This window comes from Rhea pennata, chromosome 23, assembly GCF_028389875.1.
Source record: "Rhea pennata isolate bPtePen1 chromosome 23, bPtePen1.pri, whole genome shotgun sequence".
NCBI lineage: Eukaryota > Metazoa > Chordata > Aves > Rheiformes > Rheidae > Rhea > Rhea pennata.
In genome coordinates this window covers 5,268,617-5,290,095 of record NC_084685.1, presented here as the reverse complement: position 1 = coordinate 5,290,095, position 21,479 = coordinate 5,268,617, and the positions used below count along the sequence as shown (strand labels likewise).

General features: G+C 50.2%; 1 protein-coding gene and 1 long non-coding RNA gene across 2 annotated transcripts; one reads left to right on the top strand and one right to left on the bottom strand.

The window, feature by feature from the left end:
* Positions 1-999: 999 nt before the first annotated feature.
* UBXN11 (UBX domain protein 11) lies at positions 1,000-13,733 on the bottom strand. Its single transcript, XM_062594362.1, is given in 15 exon segments — positions 1,000-1,139; positions 1,142-1,257; positions 2,192-2,338; positions 3,116-3,183; positions 3,427-3,530; positions 4,775-4,895; positions 6,461-6,538; positions 6,887-7,104; positions 8,518-8,632; positions 9,097-9,173; positions 10,189-10,243; positions 10,987-11,087; positions 11,451-11,543; positions 12,183-12,220; positions 13,699-13,733. Coding segments are annotated over 15 exon segments (1,506 nt in total).
* Positions 13,734-15,321: 1,588 nt separating this feature from the next.
* On the top strand, positions 15,322-17,926 carry LOC134150379 (uncharacterized). Its single transcript, XR_009960635.1, has 2 exons — positions 15,322-15,430; positions 17,366-17,926. It is a non-coding gene; the product is annotated as an uncharacterized LOC134150379 (long non-coding RNA).
* The last annotated feature ends 3,553 nt before the right edge of the window (positions 17,927-21,479 follow it).

The following is a 21,479-nucleotide window of genomic DNA, read 5'->3' as shown; positions in this document are numbered from 1 at the left end:
AGAGCTAATTACTCCTTTGAAATTTAATGGAAGTGGAAACTGCAACCAAATGAGTGCTTCCTGGGAGTCTTTAATGAGGGCTGGATGGCCGCATGTGCTGGATCTTTGCTAAAAGGGGGGAACCTGCTGGGAGGTGCTTCCTCACCTGAAACAGGAAGAATGTGCTGGGGAAGGGGCCTGCAGAGCACGGCCCTGGCCCATGGGAGAGGGAGGGAGACGTTTTACTGGGGATTCAGCAAAGAAGAGTCAAAGGGATTATGCTCCTCTCCAGTGACACGGTGTCCTGTTGCAGCAGTATAGCTCCGGGATGCGGCAGGCTCCTGAGGGAGGAAGGGCAGCCCAGTCCAGTGCTGCTGCGTGCTGGCTCCATGTGGCTGTGGACTGTGAGCCTCAGCCCCACTGGTATGGGGGCTGTCCAACGGAAGGAGTTGTTCACGTACAGGAAACCCAGTAGTAGGATCTCCTAGCTGAAATGAGTCTGGCCCAGTCCCAGCATTACAAGGGCTTGAGGCCTTGTGGTTTAGCTTCACTGCTGAATATATAACTGAGCCTGTTTCTCTCGTGGTGTAAGTGCAGTTGAAATCTGGGGAGCAGCTGTATGCAGAAAACAGACTTGACCTGAGCTGTTTGTCTGTCCTGCCCAGATACAATTGCTGCTAGAGAATCCCCGAGTCCAGCAAAGTAACTGCCCAGTACCGGTATAAAGCTGGCAGCCTTCCCTGAGCAGAGATCAGCCTATATAACCTTTAAGAGAGGTGAGCAACCAGGCCTCTGGTTTGAGCTCCACCTGACAGAAATGCCCCAATGTGCTGGAGTCCACCTAATACCTGCCTGCAAGGCAGCAGGACTGGTCCTGGCATGTGCTGCCTCTGCTGAAGGGAGAGGCCAAACTGGTGCCTTGGAGCTCTTCGCGCTGCCCCAGGTAACACTGCAATGAAACTAAATCTAGAAAGACAACCCTCTTCTCTATCCCCTGCTCAAGGGGTGGTTATAATTTAGCTAACTGTGCAAGGCAACTCCTTCCTCTTGCAGAGACCAGCCCAGTCCTGGCAGGAGGAGCAGCTGGAACAGCAACCGTCGTGCTAGAAGCTGTTGAGCTATTTGCAGCCCTGTCCCCCCTTGTTCGAAGGGGTCTTTTCACGCAGCAGCAAGGAGGCGTTAGGGATCAGGCCGCAGTCCTGCAGGCTCTGGGAGTTGTCCACATACACCCTCTGGGGAAAGGTACTGATGATTTCATATGACTCGGAGTCTCCACCCCTAGGAAAGAACAGCACAATTTTTCCTCTGCACAGGATCCCCCAAGGTTTTGCTCCGATGCCCTAGCTAATCCAGCTGCGGTTATGTAAGAGCAGAGGGAGAGACTTTTACAAGTGCAGGCCAAGCAGAAAAAGGACTTCTCATCCTAACTGCAAACAATGAAACACAGAGCAGCCGTTTCAGCCTGCACAGCTGCAGCAGGGAAGGACACTCTTACATTCCAACAGTGATGAGCTCATCATGGGCCTCAAACGGAGGCCACGGCTACACACCACAATAAATGGGTCCCCTCAGGTGCCCAGAACTGCCTCCTAAAGTATTTGCGAATCCTTTGGGCAGCATTGAGTGCACTGAGTGAAAAAGTTGGCTGAGCCAAGGACAGTTTGTCCCACAGCTGATGTGTTACCCAAGCTGAAGGCTGCAGCTTAGTAGCCCCCCAGGCTCTAACACCTGTGTATATATATGTATATATATATATATGTATGTGTGTTATATACATGTGTTACATACACATGTTGTACATGAACACCTTGCAGAACAGTGGCAATAGTCAGGCGAGCGCTGCTGAGCAGCTGGAAGGAAGTGCTGGAAGGCAGTGGTGGGCCCAGGTGAGACGGGAATTTTGAGAGGACAGGAGAGACGTATCTCTGGTGATACGTCAGGTTTTTTGGCAGAGGTGAGATGTTAAATGCTCTGAACTGCATCTGACCCTGACAGTATTTCCTAGAGAGCAGCTCTGGCATTAAGGGGAGCCAAAGGAGTAGAGGATGCCTGGCACCTCCTGGCATCTAGGACTGTAACCCTGAGCCCTGCTCAGCTCATGTTGATCTGCTTGAAACACAGCTCCAGGGCCTGGAGCAGCAACTGCGTAACCTTCCCTGGGGCTTGACAAACTAGGGTAGAGAGCACAGAGGGGCGGAAGTCCTAGGCCTACCTGGTGTGGGCGAGGTGTTGGCGCAGGTCCCCTATGGTCTCTGTGAAGAGCATCTTTACAATGTACGTCTGCTCCCCAGTCTCAGATTTGATCCGGAGAGTGCAGATATCTGGGGCAGGCGGCTTGGCTTCCTCAGCTGTCTTCACCCTGGAGGTCAGAAAACCTTGTTAGCAGAGGAGCAAGGATTCTGCCACCAGCAGATCGCAGACTTTATGGGCAGGGTTGGACAGGTTCTGGCACACCGGGGTGATCTGAATAAACGAGGAAAGGCTGAAACGGGGTCAACACAGCCCTGTCTCACTCCAGACAAACAGAGCGACCCACAGACCAAGCTGCTACTTTGCTTTCACTGCTTGAAAATGTTTTGCAAAGAAGGTTGCTGACCTTTTTTTGCTTTTTTATTTTAGATCAGGGCTGTTTGGTAAGTACTTTGCTCTACTTTTTTGATTAAAATTAATCTGCTTGGGTTTTTTTTTCATTAGCTATTTGGGTCCTATCTTGCCCAGAAGACTCTGAGTGGAAAAGTGCTGTTTGTGTGACCTTCTGCTTGCTCATCAGTTTCCTGGAAGAATTCTCCTTTTTAGCCTGATGACAAAAAGCCAAAGGGCTTCTTAGATGGTTTCAAACTCTTAGCCTTGGCTTGCTGTTATTAAAATTATTTAAGCTAAGAGTAAGTAACATTTTGAACAACAGAAGTCTTTGTTAAAAATGTAAATAATGGCAGGGTCACCATAAAAAAATCATCAGTCTTCCCCCAAAACCCCAGCTTGGTCTGCTTTTTATTTCTAAGATGGAAGATAGAAGGGGCAAAAAGAGACAAGTCCCTTTACTCCTTCAGATCAGCTCCCTGAAAAAACCTGCAGTGACAGAACAGGAGGAGGACAAGAGCCCTGTGTAATAGAGATGGAGGGGCCATGCCGGTACCTCTTCAGGGCAGCCAGCCTAGGTGTCTCCACTTGGATCACTTCACTGCTCTGCACCCCATCAGAGCCCTGAAAGCAAACAAGTGAGTATCAGCTGCTGCCAGCTCTGCACAGAGACAAAGCAGTGCCAAAAAAGCCCAGGAGTGGGTGACAAGGTGCCACGTGTCCTCCGGTGGAGCCCCATTTGGGAGGAGGAGGTTATGCAGAGCTGAGTGAGACCCAAGGAGGATACGCCTGGTGCTGCACAGTGCGCTGAGCCCCAGGGATTGCAGCCAGCCTCACATTGTTGACCTGCGCAGGGCCTGCTCATACCTGTAGCGTTGCTCTGATTGAGTCTCGGACATGGATCACTTGTCCTCCACGGATCAAGGACTTGGGGAGTTTGTTCAAAAACTGCTCCAGTGAGAGTTTAGGACCTGTTAGAGCAGAGGGGAAATGTGTCCATGTGACACTTTTTTGACAAACAATTTTCCATCAGAATATGCTGATTTGGTGCAACAAGAGCCTAGAACAGCCAACAGGGAGAGCTCTAACCTCCTCTAGCTATGCTGAGACTGGTGGTTCTTGGTCTCCACTGTTGAAGCTGTCCCACTTTCTGGCCCACTGAATGTTTCATTGTCAACATAAGCAGTGAGTGACTGTGCAGTCGATTTATTACAGTACACTGCCGGGGCAGGCAACTGGCAGGAACTTGGTTAGCCCTGCTCTGAATGGGGAAAACTGGTGAAACTGTGAAAGTTCTTACAAACACGGAAAACTTTTCATCTCATGAAGGTGTATTTGAAGGTGTCAGTTTCTTTCTGTATGCTGACACAGAGCAACTATATTTTGCCACTTAGATAAAAGAAACATTTAGTGCAGCTTCCATTTGTGAATGTCCTTGAGATCAGTAAGTGAGTAGTATAGTGTTTTTATACACACACACACACACACATACATATAGGATGATGACAGTGTTACTGATGACTAATGCAACTGTACAGATTATTTGGTTATACATGCACAAAGCTAATGCTGTCTTCTGTCTATATGACTGAATACATTTGGTTTTCCAAACAATGACAGTATCTGACAGGTACTGCTTAAGCAGATTGCTGGAGTTTAGAAGCAAAATAAGGAATCTGTGGCCTGACCATATATACCATATCCTCCCTTGAAAGTTTGAAGAGGAACCATGCCATTTTTGGAATAGTTAAGATGGATCTGCTTACAGACATCTGCCTTTACAGATGGGACGTGTACAGGAATCAAAGAGGTGTTTGCAAGCTACACTTCCCCATGTCTGCGCGGGTCCCTCGACATCCTTGGATGCTGTTGATATGGATGAAGCTAGAAGGAGCTGGGTCTTTCAGAATTAGAGGGGAGGAGGGAAGGAGTGTCAAGCATGTTCTGGGAAACCTGCTGATCTTATGGTCTTTCATGACTTGTCATGTCTCATTCTTTAGGAAAACCTAGCAGTTAAAAAGGACTCCTTGCTGGGTAGCTTGCAGCTCTTGAGGCAATACTGGAGGTACAAGTGGAGGGCTTTGACCCAGAAATATTGTCTTCCTGAGACCCTATACATTCATTTCTTGCTATCTAAACCACCCTGGTAAGGTTTTGATACGATTTTCCTTCTTGGGAATTAGCTGTGATTTTCCAGGCAGATTTAAGAATTTACCTGGGATCTCAGTGGTTTCCTGCACCTCACTTGATTTTGAATGGTCAACCACTTGGCCACGGCCAGGAAAATTCCCTGGAAGGCATCTCTCCTGAAATAACACGTCCCTCTTGTCAGTGACCTGTTGAATTAAGACCTTCTGCTGTAAGCAAATCTGACTGTTGCTCCAAACCATTTCTCACTGCATCAGAGCACAATAAAACATAGGAAGAACAACCAAGAGCTGTAAACTCTAAATGAAACTAAGAGAGGTGGTTCCTGTGAAACTGGTCCACCTGTCAAAACTCAATGAAATATGTTTTCAGCTCCTAGAGGTTCTCAAAAAAAGTAAATTCTGGCTGCTTCCTGAAGTCCAGAACTCACTGATGGCTCATGCAGACCCCCCCCCAGAACAGTCATTCATCCATCCCGACAGGCACAGGAAAGCTGCCACCTCTCTACATAAGCAAGCTGTAAGAAATGTGTTTGGGCCTGATCTTCCCTCTGTGTCTTAGGTTTCCTCACTTGAAATGCTCTCCATGTGGAAAGTAATGCAAAAAAAGCAGGTTGGGAGTGGAGAGGGATTTACTGACAGACTAGAACTGGAGTTAGGCTAAGCCAGTGCTGCAGGAGAAGAGATGAGAGCTGTGGGGAGAGCTGCCAGAGAGCTCTCTCAAACCAAGGAAGGAAGCGTGCTAGTCTAAGGCCCCCAGCAGTGTGGGAGAGACACCTCACCACAAAAAGAGACAGTCTTTTTGGGTTCTGTTTATGGCCCTTTTATACCTGACTGTTCAAATCAGAGTGTTGGATGAACTCTGTGTCTTTATTCACTCCAGCCTACAGTACTGTTCTGTGGCTTCTAGTTCTGGCCAGCTATTGAGGGCTTACAGGGAACCACAGGCCCAACAGCTTAGCAACAGTCCTTCCTCCCCCACCTGACTTCCCAGCCACCACACCTACCACCTCAGCTTGGATGAAGTAATATTTACCTATGCAGTTGTGGCCTGCGTTCTTCATGGCAGTAGGTAAGCATACCCCTCCGGCTGTGTCTGCTGTTTCAGATGCATTGGAAGACCTAGATTATACTCCTCTGAGGCTTTTTCTCTTTCCCTGCTTTCTGCCTGAAAACATGGTCTATCTGTCTCTTTTTCTTGCCTTTTTCTGCCCCCCCCCTTTTTTTTTCTATTTCTGAGAAATCAAAATGTGGAGCGCCAAAAGACCTCAGGTGGTCAAAGGCATATAGATTATGGCAAAAATCAACTTTTTGTACTTCCTTGTGAGACATTTGTCTGATCTGTTGTAAAAGCTTCCCCAGGGGAACTGCTTGAGAAGTCTTCTCTTTTTTGTTACACAGCTGCTCAGATGCTGCGTGTGCTGCTTCTCCTCTACAAAGCCCGCTAGGCTCTCAGAAGTCTTGTTCCGAGCCACGATTCACTGAGGCAGAGAAACCGTTCAGTTCCAATGCACAAATACTCACTTATTTCCTGTATGGCTCTAGCAGGTGTTGTTTCTAGCTACCCTTTTCCCAGGACACATGTGCAGGGAACTTAGCTGCTTAAAAGCTGTGTTCAGAAACCTCAGACTTAATTTGCTGTGGGGAGGATCCAGCAGATTAGTGACAGTGGAAGAAATCTGAACACTTTTCTTAGAGAGTCAAGAGAGAAATTTCTTTCAAAAAGCTGAAGAATAGAACTTTGCATTTCCTACCTGTAAAGGAATGCCATTAGGGTAGCGTGTCTGCAACTCTGAAGGGAAATAGCCATCCATGATATCCTGCAGGCATTGCTGAAACAAAACGTAAGAGTCTCCTTGCAATTTCTCAGACTTTTCGTTTGTCTCATGACTAATGTATATTCCTCCTGGACTGCTCCTACTTGTGTTACTGTGGTGAAGAAGAGTCTGCATCAAAGACCCAGATTTCTCATCTCTAAAAGTTACTATACAAGCAGGTAATAGTCTTTAAAGGCATCATGGGAGCATAAGGGCAAGGCTGCGAGGTCTCTATAGCTGCTCCTTTTTATGACTGGGATGAGCTCACCAGCCCTATCCTTATTGCATTCCCTACCCTGAGACTTGGACATCGTGAATACCACGATAACTGTAAGCTGAGCTCCCCTACAGACCTCTCCATACCTGCGTAGATGGTTCCTTGTAGGGCCGAAAAGGTCCATTGCACATGACGATTCCATTCTGATACAGCGTAAGAGGGAGGGATTCTGGCTGTCTCAGCCGAGCACCTCCAGGCATGTGCTCGATTTGAGAAATGCCTTCCCCAGCCAATGCATTCAAATCCTTCACATTTTCCAAAATTAAGTCAAAATCAATCTGGTGTTTTGAAGCAACTGCTTCACCTGTGGCAGAAGGAGCTGAGTTATGAGGGGAAGGAGATGCCAACTAAGCAGTTTCCACATGTGTGGACATATTCGAGGTACATTTATTTTTGGGCTGCCTCTTCATGTTTCACCTTCCACATGTTTGCAAAATGTGGTGCAAGATCACTGCTGCGGTGCTGTGCTGCAGTTTTACATGGGTGTTGCAAAACCACAAGGGCAGGGCAGTAGGGAAACAGCCCACTTGTTAAAAGCTGATGTTAACTCTACTGTCAGCTAAAGCCACAGCTACTTGTTCTGCAACCACATTCAGCTCCATGTGTTTGTTTGCAATTTAATGAGTGTTGTCTCTTAACGTGATACTGCAAAATGCACAGAGGGAGTAACTTGTTGTCTAGATTGGATAAATGGACCAGGCCAGACTTGCCGAGGAAATGCCAGTGTAAACACAGCTGGCTGCCTGCTCCAAGCCACCAGCGGATTTTTCTCTCAAAAGAAGCTCTCTCCCCGGGATATTGCTGAGTATGTTTGTTTCAGTGCATGTGGAGAGTGGTAGGGTGAAGTGGTAGAAGTGTTAGGATGACACAGAAGAATGAAATGAGAAGAGGAAATGAGAGCAGAGATGCAGGCAGAGGTGTGGCCTAGGGCCTTTGATATTTTTCCGTTCTGCTTTTCAAAGATCTCGTAAACAGAAAAAGGCCTGTATAAGAGTAAAAACAAAAATCTTAAAAAGGAGTAGATGAACTGAAAGTCATGAAAGTTATTTCTGCCACTTTCTTATCTGTTCCTGCATCTAAGAGAGAGAAGAAATAACTAGCCAATACTTGCGCAGTGTTCAGGAGGCAGTATTGGCTGTAGAGCCCAAGATTGTGGTTTTTTTTTTCTCTCCTCATTAGCATTTCCTAGGAAGCTATTGCCAAATAGCTTGGACCCCATACAGCACAATCAGGTCCCAATTAAACCACTCACAGGGCTGTTGGAAGGAAAGGCAAACAATGCTCCCTGATGGAGCCAGATAATGTCGGTAAGTTACTACAGCTACTATATACACAAAGCATCTGATTCCGTTTTCCACCCATTTTACGTCATTCCTATTAGAGCAGAATCAAGCCTCAAACATGTAGAGTACATCAACTCTTCAGGAAACAGCTGCTATGAGGATATTCTTCCAAATGGCTGAGCCACCAAGCTTTTTCCTCTTCCTCTAAATGGTGTTTATAAAATATATGCCTATAAAATATCAACGTTTGGCCTGGCCTAGCTTCTGTTATATTGTTCCATGCCTCTCTCCCTGAGGTGGGCTGATGAAAAGAGCCCAGTACAAGATCGCAGGTTCTGGTGACCTGCTTATTTTCTCTATGAAATATCGTACCTCTCCTAAGCATACAGCGAGAGCTAGGAAAGCTGCTTCAACAAAGGGTGCTGGTGTTTTACCTGGCTTCCAGAGACTCCTTGCTGGCAGCTTTTCTTCATCCTTGAAGGATTCTAAATCTTCCAGCTGTTCATGACTCTCTCCAACCCAAATCAAACCATAGTCATTTAGAAACCGCTGTATAAAGAAGAGAACAAGCCAGAATTGTAGGCACAGAGCCCCAGAAACTAGAACTGGAAGCCTGAGTTGTGATTGTGGCAGAAGGGGAGGTGAAAGTGAAGATTTCTCATGGGTTATTTGGCCCTGTCAGACAGACAATCTCACCGACAGAGCAGAAGCAGCAGACTAAAGGCAGAATGAAATTACTTTTAGTGATATAGTAGCCTCCCAAGGCTCTGGCAGCTGCAAAGACCATAGCCCTAGGAATCAAAATGATGTGACTCAGAGGAGGCACAGACGTTTGTGAATAAAATCTACTACCACCCTGTAGCTCCCATGCAACCTGCTTTTTTTTTCAGAGGTGTGAGGTGAAGATTTGTGACCATTAAACCAGCAGCTTGATAAGAACCAAGCAACCTGGGACTAAAAGAACGTCAAGTCAAAGTGCAGATAGCTTGGGGTAAGCAAAGCAAGAGTCTCACCTCCATCTCCCAGACCTGGGTCTGCAATTGAAGGCACCTCATTTCCAGTTCCTCTGCTCTGGATGAGTCAGGAGCATCTGAAAGGGAAGATCTGGTTTTTTTCTATGCACAGCCTTGAAGAAGAGCTACAGATAACTCATATCATGCAGTGCAGATGCCCCAGCAGCCTGCCCGTACTGTAAATGAACTTGAGCCCGTAAGCCACAAGAGCTGTCCCTGACAATTCAACCTGCAACTTTTGAGAAAGATGTGGACAGACTAAAATATATGTTAGTGATAATGGTAAGCTCTTATGCTGCAGGAAGCTGATGTAAGTGATGCTGTTAGCAGTTACACAATGAAGGTCGCTTGGATTACTTGATCTTAAGGGACCTATTCAAAAATCAGCAGGTGTCCATTGAAGCTGGATCCATAAAGCCAGGCTGAATGGCCGGAACAATGTATGATGAGGTACAAAACCCATTTATCATTTGACAGGCATATTCTTGTTCTCTGCTAAGGAAATAGAGAATTCACCACAGCTTTGTGCTAATAAGGTAGCTCAGCCATTGTAGGAAACATGTCTGGGCTCAGCTGGAGAGGGTTATTGGATTCCAAGGAACTGAGTGGGGAGCAAGAGCTGCAGAGTGACTCACTCAAGACTGGATTCAATTTGGAGCTAGGCTATCTTATAGGAGAAGTGAACCTGGACCTGTAAGAACTGTTTGAGACTCCAAGCAGAACTTTGGTTTTGCTTAGCTGTGAGTAGCCCTGTTTTTTCAGACTGTTTAAATTCTACATTTTTTTAATTTTCTTTCCTCTGACCTCTCTAGATACCTGTGTGGTTGTTCTATGTTCATGGAAACTTAGTAACCCATACAAAATGGGTCAGGAAATAACGTATTGTGCTGCACCAGAAACACAGAATAACAGATGCACATATGAAGTGAGGATCTGCCTTGGTAAATGGTAGTATGTGTGTGTAACTGATTTAAGGTAAGGATAGGTCAGAAGCCCTAGGGAAGTTCTCCTGGTACTGCAAGAGAACAGGTTTGGAGCTCTGTGGCTCTCCCACTGGTAGGTGTAGGGTGCTAAAGACAAAGCAATGTTTACCTTCTTCTTTCTGAAGGGTCTTCATCTTCCCCTCAAGTTCAGCAATCTTCCTGTCCTTCAGGACCAAAACAAATAATGACCATGTTTAGCTCTTCTACTTGCAGAACATTAAGGTACAGTCTGCATAATTGGTCCTGACTGAGTCAGTGGTGTACATACTCTCACCACACTCAGAGATGGGTCATAAAGACTGTTACCTCCTCAGAAATACCATAATTAGACTTGAATGAGGGGTGGGATATAATAATAGGTAAGGGACACGCTGACCTAGCTACCCCTTTCTCGTCTATGTGTGCAAGATCTGTAGAATATATGGGCTCGTGCCCTTACACTCCCTGCTCAGGCACAGTTCAGTCTGATCTACAGTAAGTGACAAATCTAGAAACTGAACTATCATCTCTATAGTCGTAACTTAAAAAAACACTATTTATTCTAAAACTCAGTTAGGTGAAGAGGCCTGTTGTGGGATGACCTTGTCATCTGAGCAGCTACTGTTTCAGAAAGCAAAAGCAAAAAAAGTCTGAAGCCAAACAGCTAATGATATTAGGGAATGAGTCCTGAGATTAATTTCTTAAAACCGTAACAGGCCCAAGATAATGGGGCCTGTCATGTTCCCCACCCCAAGGACAGGTAACGATTGCTCTGTTGCTTTGCAATGGGTCATTTCTATAGTTAACAGAGTAGACTACAGATTAACTTGTCTTCATCCAAACTAGGTCTGAATAGATATACTGCTACTGCGGCTTGAACTGTTAAAGTAGGGCACAGAACAGGCCCCGAATGGGCCAGGATTTTTACCTTCAGTTGGATTTCTTGTGCTTGTTTCTTTACTTTTTGTTCCAGCAGAGCAATTTTTTGCATCATGGAGGACATGAGCTCCATGTCAGTGGGAACTGTACCTGAAAGCACAAATACAATGTGCTACCTTCTAAAACAGCAATCAGTATCACAGGCTTATTTTCATTATAGGGCATCTTATGCTCAATGTGTTACAGTATTTTCTGAGTGGAAGACCCCACACAAGAACTTGTATTCTGCCACAGCGGGTAGGGCAAGGGGTCCTTTCTTGGTACTCTGTATAAATCCCTTGGCTCCTGACTGATAAGGAGGATGGCTGTGTCACCAACAGTACACTGTGTAAAATGCTGTTGTACATAAGAGCAGGACCACCTAAAAGAGTCCTGGCCTGGAGTGTTGAGGCCACCCACTGTCACTGAGAAACTGTGATGGCTCAGCTTCCCCTAATCTTTGAGAGATATTACCCTGCATATTCTTTTTCAGTGTTGTCTCTGTTGAACTAGAAGGTAGACTGCCTTGTACTGGATTCTTTATCCTAGAAGAGAGGCTGTCATCTTCTGAGAAGAGACACAAAAAGCATGAAAGAAAGAAAAAGGTGAGCATTTTGGATACAACCTCACTGATATCAGGTAAAGAACATGTAGGGGTTATGGTGTGGAAAACAGAAGGCAGGGGAAAATAGAGAAGTCCCTCTCAAAATAATCCAACTCTCAAAATAAAAAGCAGATGAGGGTGCTCGTTTAACCAACAGGACTCAAGAAAAGGTGCAATATAAGCAGTTGGGAAGAGTGAATACAAAATAGGGCTGTCAAAAAGAGGTGATGATGCTAGTTTAGAGCATCCTGCATTGCACAGTGAGGAAGACTAGTGTTAAGTTTGAGCTGTTTCAACAAAACAGTACAACAGTCTGAGATTAACTCTTGTGGATCTCACAGAAGCAGCGAATTTCACCAAGAAGGGAAAGAGTTTTTGCTTTAAGATCAAGAAATAGGAAGGATATGGCTTAAAATGGAACTATAAAACTAGATGAAGCTAGATGAAACTAGATGAAGTGTTCTAGGACTTGCTGAGGATGTGGAAACCATTTGTAACTTATCTGATTTTGGACACATGTAGGAGAGAGAAAAACAGAGGACAGGAAGAGAGCTACAATTGCCAACATGTGCAAAACATGTAGGATGTAAGAAAAGCCTTACCAGTGGAAGCAATGTCCTTAGGTACCTCTGTCCTTTTTCTAAAAGAGAAGAGAATATATAAAATCAATGGGCAGATTAGTTAAGTAACTGTTGGGGGATTTGCTTGATGGGCAAATTTTCAAAATGTAATTGCAGACTGTCCAAAAAAGCCCAAACTGTACATTTTCTCATTGATCTGTTTTCCCAGTCCATATGGCCTGCTTTCTACGCTGAGTGGGTTCATACACAAACAAATAAATCTGTGCCTTGTAGCAGCACTTAAAATCCTTGAGTTGCAATATGTGTTAATTGTCTGAGATCAGAGAAAGGTGAAAACAATATACCCGTGCTATGTAGCCAGTGCTAACTGCTTCAGTATAGGAAAGGTGAAAGTGATAGCACTTGCAGTTGCATTAAGCCCTGCTTAAGACGAGGAAAATGGAAAACATGATACAGACATGTGCTAAACATGACTGTCTAATATTCCTGGTACCAACTGGGCACCACTGTGGGCCAGAAGGCAACAGAATTAGATATTTGGGGAATTTTATTCTAGCCAGTATTGTTGCTGAGACTGTTACTGTTAGGCGTAGTATTAAACCACAGTACCCTATTTTTCAAAACCAGAATGACTTCCAATTAAGAATAAATACCTCTATATTGATTCAGTTCATGGAAAGCTGATAGTAATCAACTTTTCGAAGGATCATAGACAAAGAGGGACTCAAATTAATGGCCATAATTTATATTGTACAGTATATGCAATACAGCAAGTGGGGTGACAGTCTGCTGGTCTCACCATAATTATCATTGGTTCTTTGATTATTGCACTAGAAGAACCAGCTGGTATCAAATAAACTAAAACAAGACTCAAGAGTGAAGGAGAAGTGTTAACTTGATTTACCTTGAAGTGCACAGCTGCAGCAGAACTTTAGGGTGCTTTCCCAGAGAGGGAAGAGAAGTCATGCTTTAAATATTAGACAGCTTCAGAGTCTGGGGAACAAAGACAGAGTTACGTTCCCAAGATGTGCAAGGGATGGAGGGTGCTGTGTCGGGGGGGGGGGGGCAGAACATAGCGGGACAGGTACAGCTTGGCATAGCTGGCTGCCGCCCGGCCGCGAGGGTCCCGTTGGGGCGGCTCAGAGCATGTCCTTCCATCCTGCCCAAAGCCGGGAACCGGGCACAGCCCTCAGGCCCAGCGGGGCCAGCACCAGGGCGTGGGGGCACCACTGTGTACGTGTCATGGCGGGAGGGGGTCGGGTGGATGCGGGGGATCACTGCGGGTGTGCTATAGGCGGGTCCCTTGTGTGCAAGAAGAGGGGATCAAACCGTGTGTGTGTTACTGGGGGTCACCGTGTGTATGCAAGGGGCACGCTGTGGATGTGTGTGGGGGGTCCTGTCTATGGAGGGGGGCATTACTGGGGGTCACCCCACTGGGTGGCACAGGGAGAGTGTCCGGTGAGGGAGGGGACCCCACACCGCGCGTGGGAGGCACACGGTGGAGGGCCCCCCCCACCGCCCTTCGCGCAGCACTCACCCCCCCACACACACTCTCCGGCACGGCGGCGCCATCTTGTTTACAGGCGGTTGCCGCGGCGACGCGAGCCGCCGCGATTGGCTCAGCCGCGGCCGCGCGGGGCGCGAGGCCGCCCGGCGGGACCGTTAGGAAATGGCCGTTGGGCCGCCGCGAGGGGCGGGAGCGGGGACGGCCGCGGGCCCTCACGCTGGCTGGGCCCCACGGGCCGCCTTTCCCTCTCTCTGGCCCCCCGAGCAAGCTCTGGCGCTGTGTTTTTCAACCTCTTTTCATTTAACGATGTTTTTAAATGTTTTCCAGGGTGATACCTGGTGCTGCCACGTTAGTTTGAGAGGAGCTGAGCGTGTCCTTTTTTTTTAGTACCTTTTATGGCACTGAGATGTCTGTTTTGACACTTCCGTGAGCTGCAAAACTGAGCTAAATTAGGTGAAGCTTGGCTGCCGCTTCTGGAAGAGCCTTCAGGTTCTGCAGAGGCTGGTGGCGGGCTCTCTGTGACATGAAGCACTTCACAGAAACAAAAAGGCAACAGGTGTGCTTCATGCCTGCATACAGAATGTTTTAGTAGATTTACTTACTTTGAACTATCTTAAAAAGTATACAGTTGCATCCCTTTTGTTTCCGGCTGTGTGGGTGAAGGAGCTCGGAGGGCCTCTGTGAGGAAGGAGCTGCCTGGGGCTTGGGAAGGAAGCATTAGCCCTATCTCCTGGCAGTATTTCCCCATCGCGTTTTACATATGCCACCCTCGGGGTGATAACAGCACCTCAGCTGAACACCAGCAGTTCACGAGGTGCTAAATCTTTTCAGTCAAAAGCAGGCGGCATGTAAATGTTTTGTAGTTGTTTTAATTAGAGGGGAGGTTGAACAAGACCTGGATGAGACCACCTGGTCACGCAGGCTTGTAACCTCAGTTTGAGCTGGCAGCTTGGGTCCATGTTTTGTCCCAAGTTGCAGGGAAAGAGACTCACTATGAGGGCAAGACAGGGCCGTCACTGAAATGTCAACTGATTTGCAAACCTTTCCTGTGGACCGTGACCCTTTTTTCCACCTGTAAGCACTGTTAGTCCTACATGGGCACGAGGGACAGGACTGCAAGCCCCGCAGCGAGAAGCAACCTGTGGGGATTTGTGCTGCGGAGCAGTGGTGGCAATATGTGATGCGGCAAAGGCAGGGTGCTGGGCTTGCAGCGTTTGCCTGGCGCCGCTGCCCTGGGGCCTCCCACTCCACTCCGGCATGCCAAATGCCTAGGGAGGGAAACTATCCTGGGAACAGACTGGGAAGCAGAAGCTGGTCTTGTGCCAGGTGATGGAGATTGATGGCTCCAGATAAGAGACACCCAGAAGGTCTCTGGTGCAGCTCTGCAGTCACCGGCATCCCCATGCAACCCTTTGCACCAGCCCCTTGGCTTAGCTGGGGGAGATTGCCCCAGTGGGTAAGAGCTGCTGCAGGACATGGTCCCTGGGTTCGGATCTGGAGGCCCCTTGGCAAAGGTGGGAGCGAGGGTGGAGGGCTGGCAGGCGTGCTTGGAGGTGACGATGTGGGGCAGGAAGGGCTGCACAGCGGTGTGATTGGTGAGACAGAGTTGCGGCTCCGGTGCTTAAAGCCTTGACTGCAATTGCCACAAGCAGATGAGGAAGCATTGCAACACGCTACACGCCCAGGACGCCGAGCCCCGATGATGCAGCCCCTCCAGCGTGCCCACCTGCTCCTCCTGCTTGCTCTGCTCACCCTCTGCTTGGTAAGAGAAACCCATGGCTCAGGGAAGCCCTGAGACCCCCAAAAGTGGGGGAGGCCAGCCGGATTCTTTCCTTGGGTGCACCTGCAGTCAGAGGACTGCAAGGTTCAGTGAGTAGGAGAATTTCTGCCCACAGCCAGAAAGCAGAGCATCTTACTAGCTATTTTTGACTTTAACCATGGTTGGCTTATAAGAAGCTCTGCACTGTGATCTTTAAATTTTAAATAGTTCCATATGTTTTTTTTTTTTTTTTGGATCTGCCAGCAGAATGCCTATCTGTAACCTCTATGCTTCCCCGCTTGCTACCCGATCTTGCAGCCCCTCTGGCCCATGCAAAGTGCAGAGATGGCTGTGGGAGCTGCATGCTTCCTCCTGCCTCTATGTGCTGAAGGTTATTTTTCTTTTCCTACTGGGAGACTTGATGGTGGCTTGATTTGAAGCCCCAGCACTATGCTGGTTGAAGTCAGCTCTCTCCTGGATGAGGACCATTCTGTGGGAGTTGGTTACGTTTGAATTTGCATTTTCAGGCAGGGTGATGCTATTCAGAGCAGCTCCTGCGACTATTTTCTACAGTTTTTTCCCAAATCATTTAGGACTTGTGTCGGTCACAGACGCGACAGGCGATGTGATCTGTTGCCGGCTCTACTGGATGCATTTACATGTTGTGAGTCTCACTGTGTCTCTGGGCAAATCCATCAGCTGCAGTCAGAAATGCTTGTAGTGATAGAGTGCCTGTGATCAGGCAGAACAGCATGCAGCAACCCTGTCATATTCCCTGGCCCAGCCCTGGGGGACTCGGCAGGCTAAGGAGCAGGGCGAACAAGTGCAGGTGCACAGGCAGATTTGGCATCCCACTGCCAGCAGATGAGGCAGCATTTGTCACTGTGGTGCCCCATTCACAGATGTAAACTAATTGCTGCCTTCGTCAAAATTTCATTGATCTCCAGGAAGATCCAGACGCCTAGAGAAAAGTTCATGCACAGCTAGGCCAGGAGGGATTTAAGTAAATGCCTTAATTTGGAAGGAGAAGTCTTTAGAGAGGGAAGGAAGCCACCCTGAAATTCCCATCTAGGCTATCTTGCCAGATCATGTCTGGATGACTGCAATGTTTCTGCTTGTGGTAACCGTTGGGTCTCTCTGGGCTGGCCTCAACCACTTCCCTGCCAGCACGGAGAGCTGCTCTGACTGCCACTGCGCCCAGGAACGGGGGCTGTCTCTCCTCCTTCTTTCATTTCTAGCACAAGGCGCTTACCAGCCCTGTGTCTCCATCCCACATCTTCCGTTGTGGGGTTCGCAACCCCCACATCCCCATCTGCTTCCTCAGAGCAGTCTGGAGGGGCGGAGATGTTTGCTTTCCTTCTGCCCCCGACAAATTCTACAGGCACCTGGCTAGAAACAGGGAAACAACGCCAAGGAGAGAGCTTGTTTTGTGTCCTCTGATGATCTCCAGAGGTCCCCTCCAACCTCAGCCGTTTTGTTGCTCTCTTTGGGGAAAATCCAGAAGCAGCTGGTGATTTCTGTGTGATGCAAAGGAGAAACAGCCAGGGGAGAGGAGGATGCCTCATCTCCTTGCAGGGAAGGGGGCAGCATTGGCTCAGGGATGCCCCCAGGCTCCTTTGAGCAGTCATTTCTGCCTGATTTGCTCCTCAGGATGCCTGCAGAGTGAGGCTAGGCAGGAGTAAAAAGACATTTTGGGGCTGGCATGGTTTGTGCTCCCTGCGCCAGCATCTTGGCAGGAGCTGGAGAGATGTAGCACCAAGATCGGACCTCCTAGGGCCCCATGAGGTGCTGGGCCAAGTCCTTGTTCCCAAAGAGGGGTTGTTGTGGTGGCATAAAGTCCCTGGGCTGAGTAGAGGCCAGGCAAGGGGTCCTGCTTCCACCTGGCGCTGCCCTCCAGCTCGGCTTTGAGCAGTGCCTGACTCTCGTTTGCTCTTGCAGCCCCTCAGCTGGGCGGATGCTGTGACTACGAAGCCTGCGACCAGCACTCGCGGCCAACCCGTCAGCCTGGCTGCCCCGTGCTGTGGCCCAGCCTTTGTCTCCCTTGCGCTGGGCCTGGTTGCAGCTTTCCTGCTCCGGATGTGCTGAGCCTCAGGGCTGACGGCACCCAAGAGCCCTGGCCTCCTGGTCCACCCCATGGAGAGATCCTCAGGACTGTGGCCCTGGACCCTCCCTGGACACTCACAGCAAGGACCAGCTAGCATGACGCCACCGCTCCATCCTGCAAGTCCCTCTCCCCAGCCAGCTGCCTACTCCGTGCTCACTCTCCCAGCCCCACACAGGCCCTCCAGCCCATCGTGCCATGCTCCAGCTCCTCTCACCCCAGCACGCTGGCCAAAGGCAGCAGCCCCGGCGGCACAGACTGACGCCACAGCGACACTTTGCAATGCAATGGCGAAGCTGCTCCGGCTCAGCACGCTCCGGCTGGGAGCAGGGCAGCCCACCCTGGCTCCGGAGCGGGCGTGCTGCCGAGGCTTTGAGAAATAAAACATTGGCAAAGTGGCTGTGGGTCTGCCTGATCTCTGCCGAGGATGCTAAACTTAATCCAGGTGACAAGGAACACCTGCGTGCCCCCACCACGCCGGTGGCGGAGGGCGGCGGGGGCTGGAACATCCCCTTGTGTCACCGGACACGGGGAGGCGGCTGCAACCGCATCGCTCCCTTCAGCACTGCACAGGCCCCGACCCACGCCAGGCACAGTGCAACCCGTCGGCGCTCGAAGGGGCCGGTGGCGTGCGAGAGGCCCAGGCCACATAACCGGGCTGGGGTTTCCTGTCAGGAAGTGTCTGGTGCCATCCTCACTGCAGCACCAGCCCTGGCTGGGGACAAGGGACCCGCTGCGCCCTCCTGGCCTCGGAGCCAAACGGCCGGGGGTGGTTGCGGGCTTCCCGGCGGACACCTCCAGTGCCAGAGGGAGCCAGGGGCCGCCTGCCCGCGGGGAGCAGCCGCAGGACGCGGCACCGAGGCGCCTGGGCCGGGCCGGCGGCCCCGCCGCGCCCTGCGCAGCGCCCCCGGCGGCCGGCCGCACCCGCCCCCTCCCCCGCGCGCCGCTGCGGGCCAATGGCGGGGCAGGTCTCGTGCTCCCCACCAATCCGGCATTGCCACCTGGCTGCTCCCGGCCTATCCTGGCCAGCCGCTCCGCGGGGCGGGGTATATAAGGCCAGGCATGGGGCTTCCCCGCAGGTGTCTTGTTGGGGGTTGGCTACTTCTGGTTGCAGCTGCAGCATGGCTGGAGGCTGGTCCATCCCATCCTGAGCTGTGCTGAGCCCCAGTGAGGTCCCTCCTCCATCCTGAAAAGATGGTGCTGGAGCTGTGCTTGGTGGCGTGGTATAAAGGATGTTTTGGGGCTGATGCCAGCATGGGGATCAGCTTGTGGCAGCAGGTGAGCACCAGGTGGCTAATTCTGGCTCCCTGCTCGCCTTGGGGAAACTGAAGACCACAGGTTCACATTAGAAGGGCAGGAACAGAGTGGCTGGCCTGCTGTCCCTGGAGCTTATGGGCAGCACCTGTGCTTGCTGCCCTGAGAACTGAGTGTGTGCTTCAGTGATCCTCTGCTGGCTCTGGCCCAAAGTTTGTGAGGATGGAGACCTCCCCTGAGGGTCTCCTGTCTGGCTGGCAGATGTTTAGCCTCAAGGCAGAACCCTCTGTTGGTCTCCTCTGTGCTCCAGCTACCTTCAGTATTTGTTGGCTGGAGGTCAGTCTGTGGGCCTTTGCTGTGATGCTTAAATACCTTGAAAATCCAGTTGTGTTGCATCTGCGTATCTACCTGGCTCTCCTTAATATGGGAACATCAAGCTTTACATGTTTGCTTCACTGTGGACTCAGAGGAGACACAGGCCTTGTGGCTGCCTGAAGGGATACCACCTCTGCCTGCACTGAGTGTGCATGCTTGTGGGCCAGGACTGAAGCCTCCTGCTCTCAGTACGTTAGCTGTCTTGCTGCATTGCCTGCCAAAGCAAGCTCAGCCGCCTGGAGCCCATCTTGTAAATACTGTGACCTGGGAAGGCCTCCTAGAGCTGCTAGTGTTACCCTTTGTGCTGTGGTGCTACCCTGAAGCCTTGTCTTCCAGGCCCAGCATTACCCTGAACTGGTAACTCCTGGAGTAGCAGGTGAAAATGCAGGCCTGTCTGTTGCTGCTGCCTCTGTGTGGTGGTTTGGACCCTGGCCAGCAGAAGTCTGCCTGGCTTGGCGCTGCTGAAGTGATGTGAACACATCTGACCTCAGCTCTTTGGTGCAGCATGCTTCGCTCTCCTGTGATGTGGTTATGTGTCCTCAGTGCGTGAACACTTCTCTGGACATGCTTCAGCATAAAGGTGGACATTTGATGACAGCTATCCCTGAAAGCCAGAGTAATCACTGGCCATCTGAAGACACCTCTTGTGTGAACTTCAGCCTACCTGAGCCTGCCAGAGAAACCTCCAGGGAGTGCACTGTCACTGCCAGAATGGCTAGGTTGCGTTACAGGGTTGGTAACTGATACTGCCTCAATGAACTGAGTCTTCCCAGCTGGGCTGTCTGTACCTGGGGCTGTCCCAACCAGTTTAGCAAACCAGGAGCTTGTCAAGAGCAGGCTGCTCTCCAGCAGAGAGGACCGGAACAGTTTCTGTCTCAGTGCTTTGTCTTCTGCCCCTAGATCTGTTCTCAGTCATGTCCCTGAGGAGCTCCTGCTGTACTCCAACTGTCTGCTGCAGTGGAGGAATCCTCTGTCCCAGTGAGCCTGAGGACAACTGCATCGGACAGTACACTGTGCAGCTAGTCCCAGGCTGTGCCTTGGCGTGGGGCATTTGCTCACAGCCTGGTAGTCCTGGCTTGCTATTGCTCCTGCCACTGCATGGCCCCATCCTTGGGGCCCCCAGTGTGGACTGCAGCTAAATGCTGCTGGGACAGAGCTTGTCCTGGCAGTGATACAGGCTGCCCTGCTCCCTCTGTAGCCCTCCAGCTGATGGGATTAAAGCAGTCCTGGTCCCATAGCAGAGAGCTCACAACAGAGCAGGGCTCTGACCTAAGGCGCTTGCTGCCCCACTTGGGCTGTGTGTTCCTAAGACCTTCCCCAGTGCTGGCTGCAGGAGAGCCCGCAGTCCGGGGCTGAGCCGCTGTCCCAGGACTGCCACTGTCACCACCTCCTGCATGCTATCTCCTGCAATGCTGGATGACTCTTGATTCAAAGTCCTCTTTCCTCTCTTATTTCGCTACACTCTTTACCCCTCTCAGTTCCTGGTAGAGAATTACCTAGATAAATGCCCCCACCTGCAGAGCCCAGGTGCTCTGCTCTCCTCCATCTATCCTCTCTGCCCAGGGGTGGGCCAGGCTCAGAGGCAGGATGCAAAATGCTGTTGAAGAAAAACACCAAGCAGGGTCTGGAGAGCAAGGTACCAGCAGGCTGGGCTCCTACTAGAGTGGGATCCCTGCCCCGGGCTGGGGGGGTCTCCAGGCCTGAGGAGAGCCTGGCAGATGCCCTGCTGCAGAGTCCGGTGCTTGTGCAGACTGCTCAGAGCCACCTCTCCCATCCCAGCAGAGGTGTTTCTTGAGGGGCTGGGTGGCCTACTGGCAATGCTAGGGCAAGGCACCCCTGGGGTGGGCCAGATAGTCTCGCCTGTGGGTTTGGGACCTTTCTTGTCTACATCTCTTCAGAAGTAGGAGGTGACATATACCCAGAGCCCCTTTTATTTAGCGGTGATGCTGCTCTGGGATGGAGCTGCTCAGCCCGTGCTCAGCTGCGGCTGGGCTGAGACCATGTGTGACGGTACACCGCTGCAGGCTGGCACGGCGTGACTGGAGCCAGACATGCTCCTGTCTGGGATGTCACATTGTCTTGCCTTTTAAAATCCAGGTCTGCGACGCTGCATATGGTCTTTGGACACTAGAGGGCACTGGGCTCCCATCCAGGGAGCAGGATTGGGCCTCTGCCTGGCTGTTGCAGGGCTCACGGGGGCGCCAGGCCCTGGCCTGGGGTATCTCAGCCCATAGCAAAGGGGTACACGATGGCCAGCATGCAAGAAAACAAACCACACGTGCAGAGCTGGCCCGGCACGAGAGGGGCTGTATCTTACACACG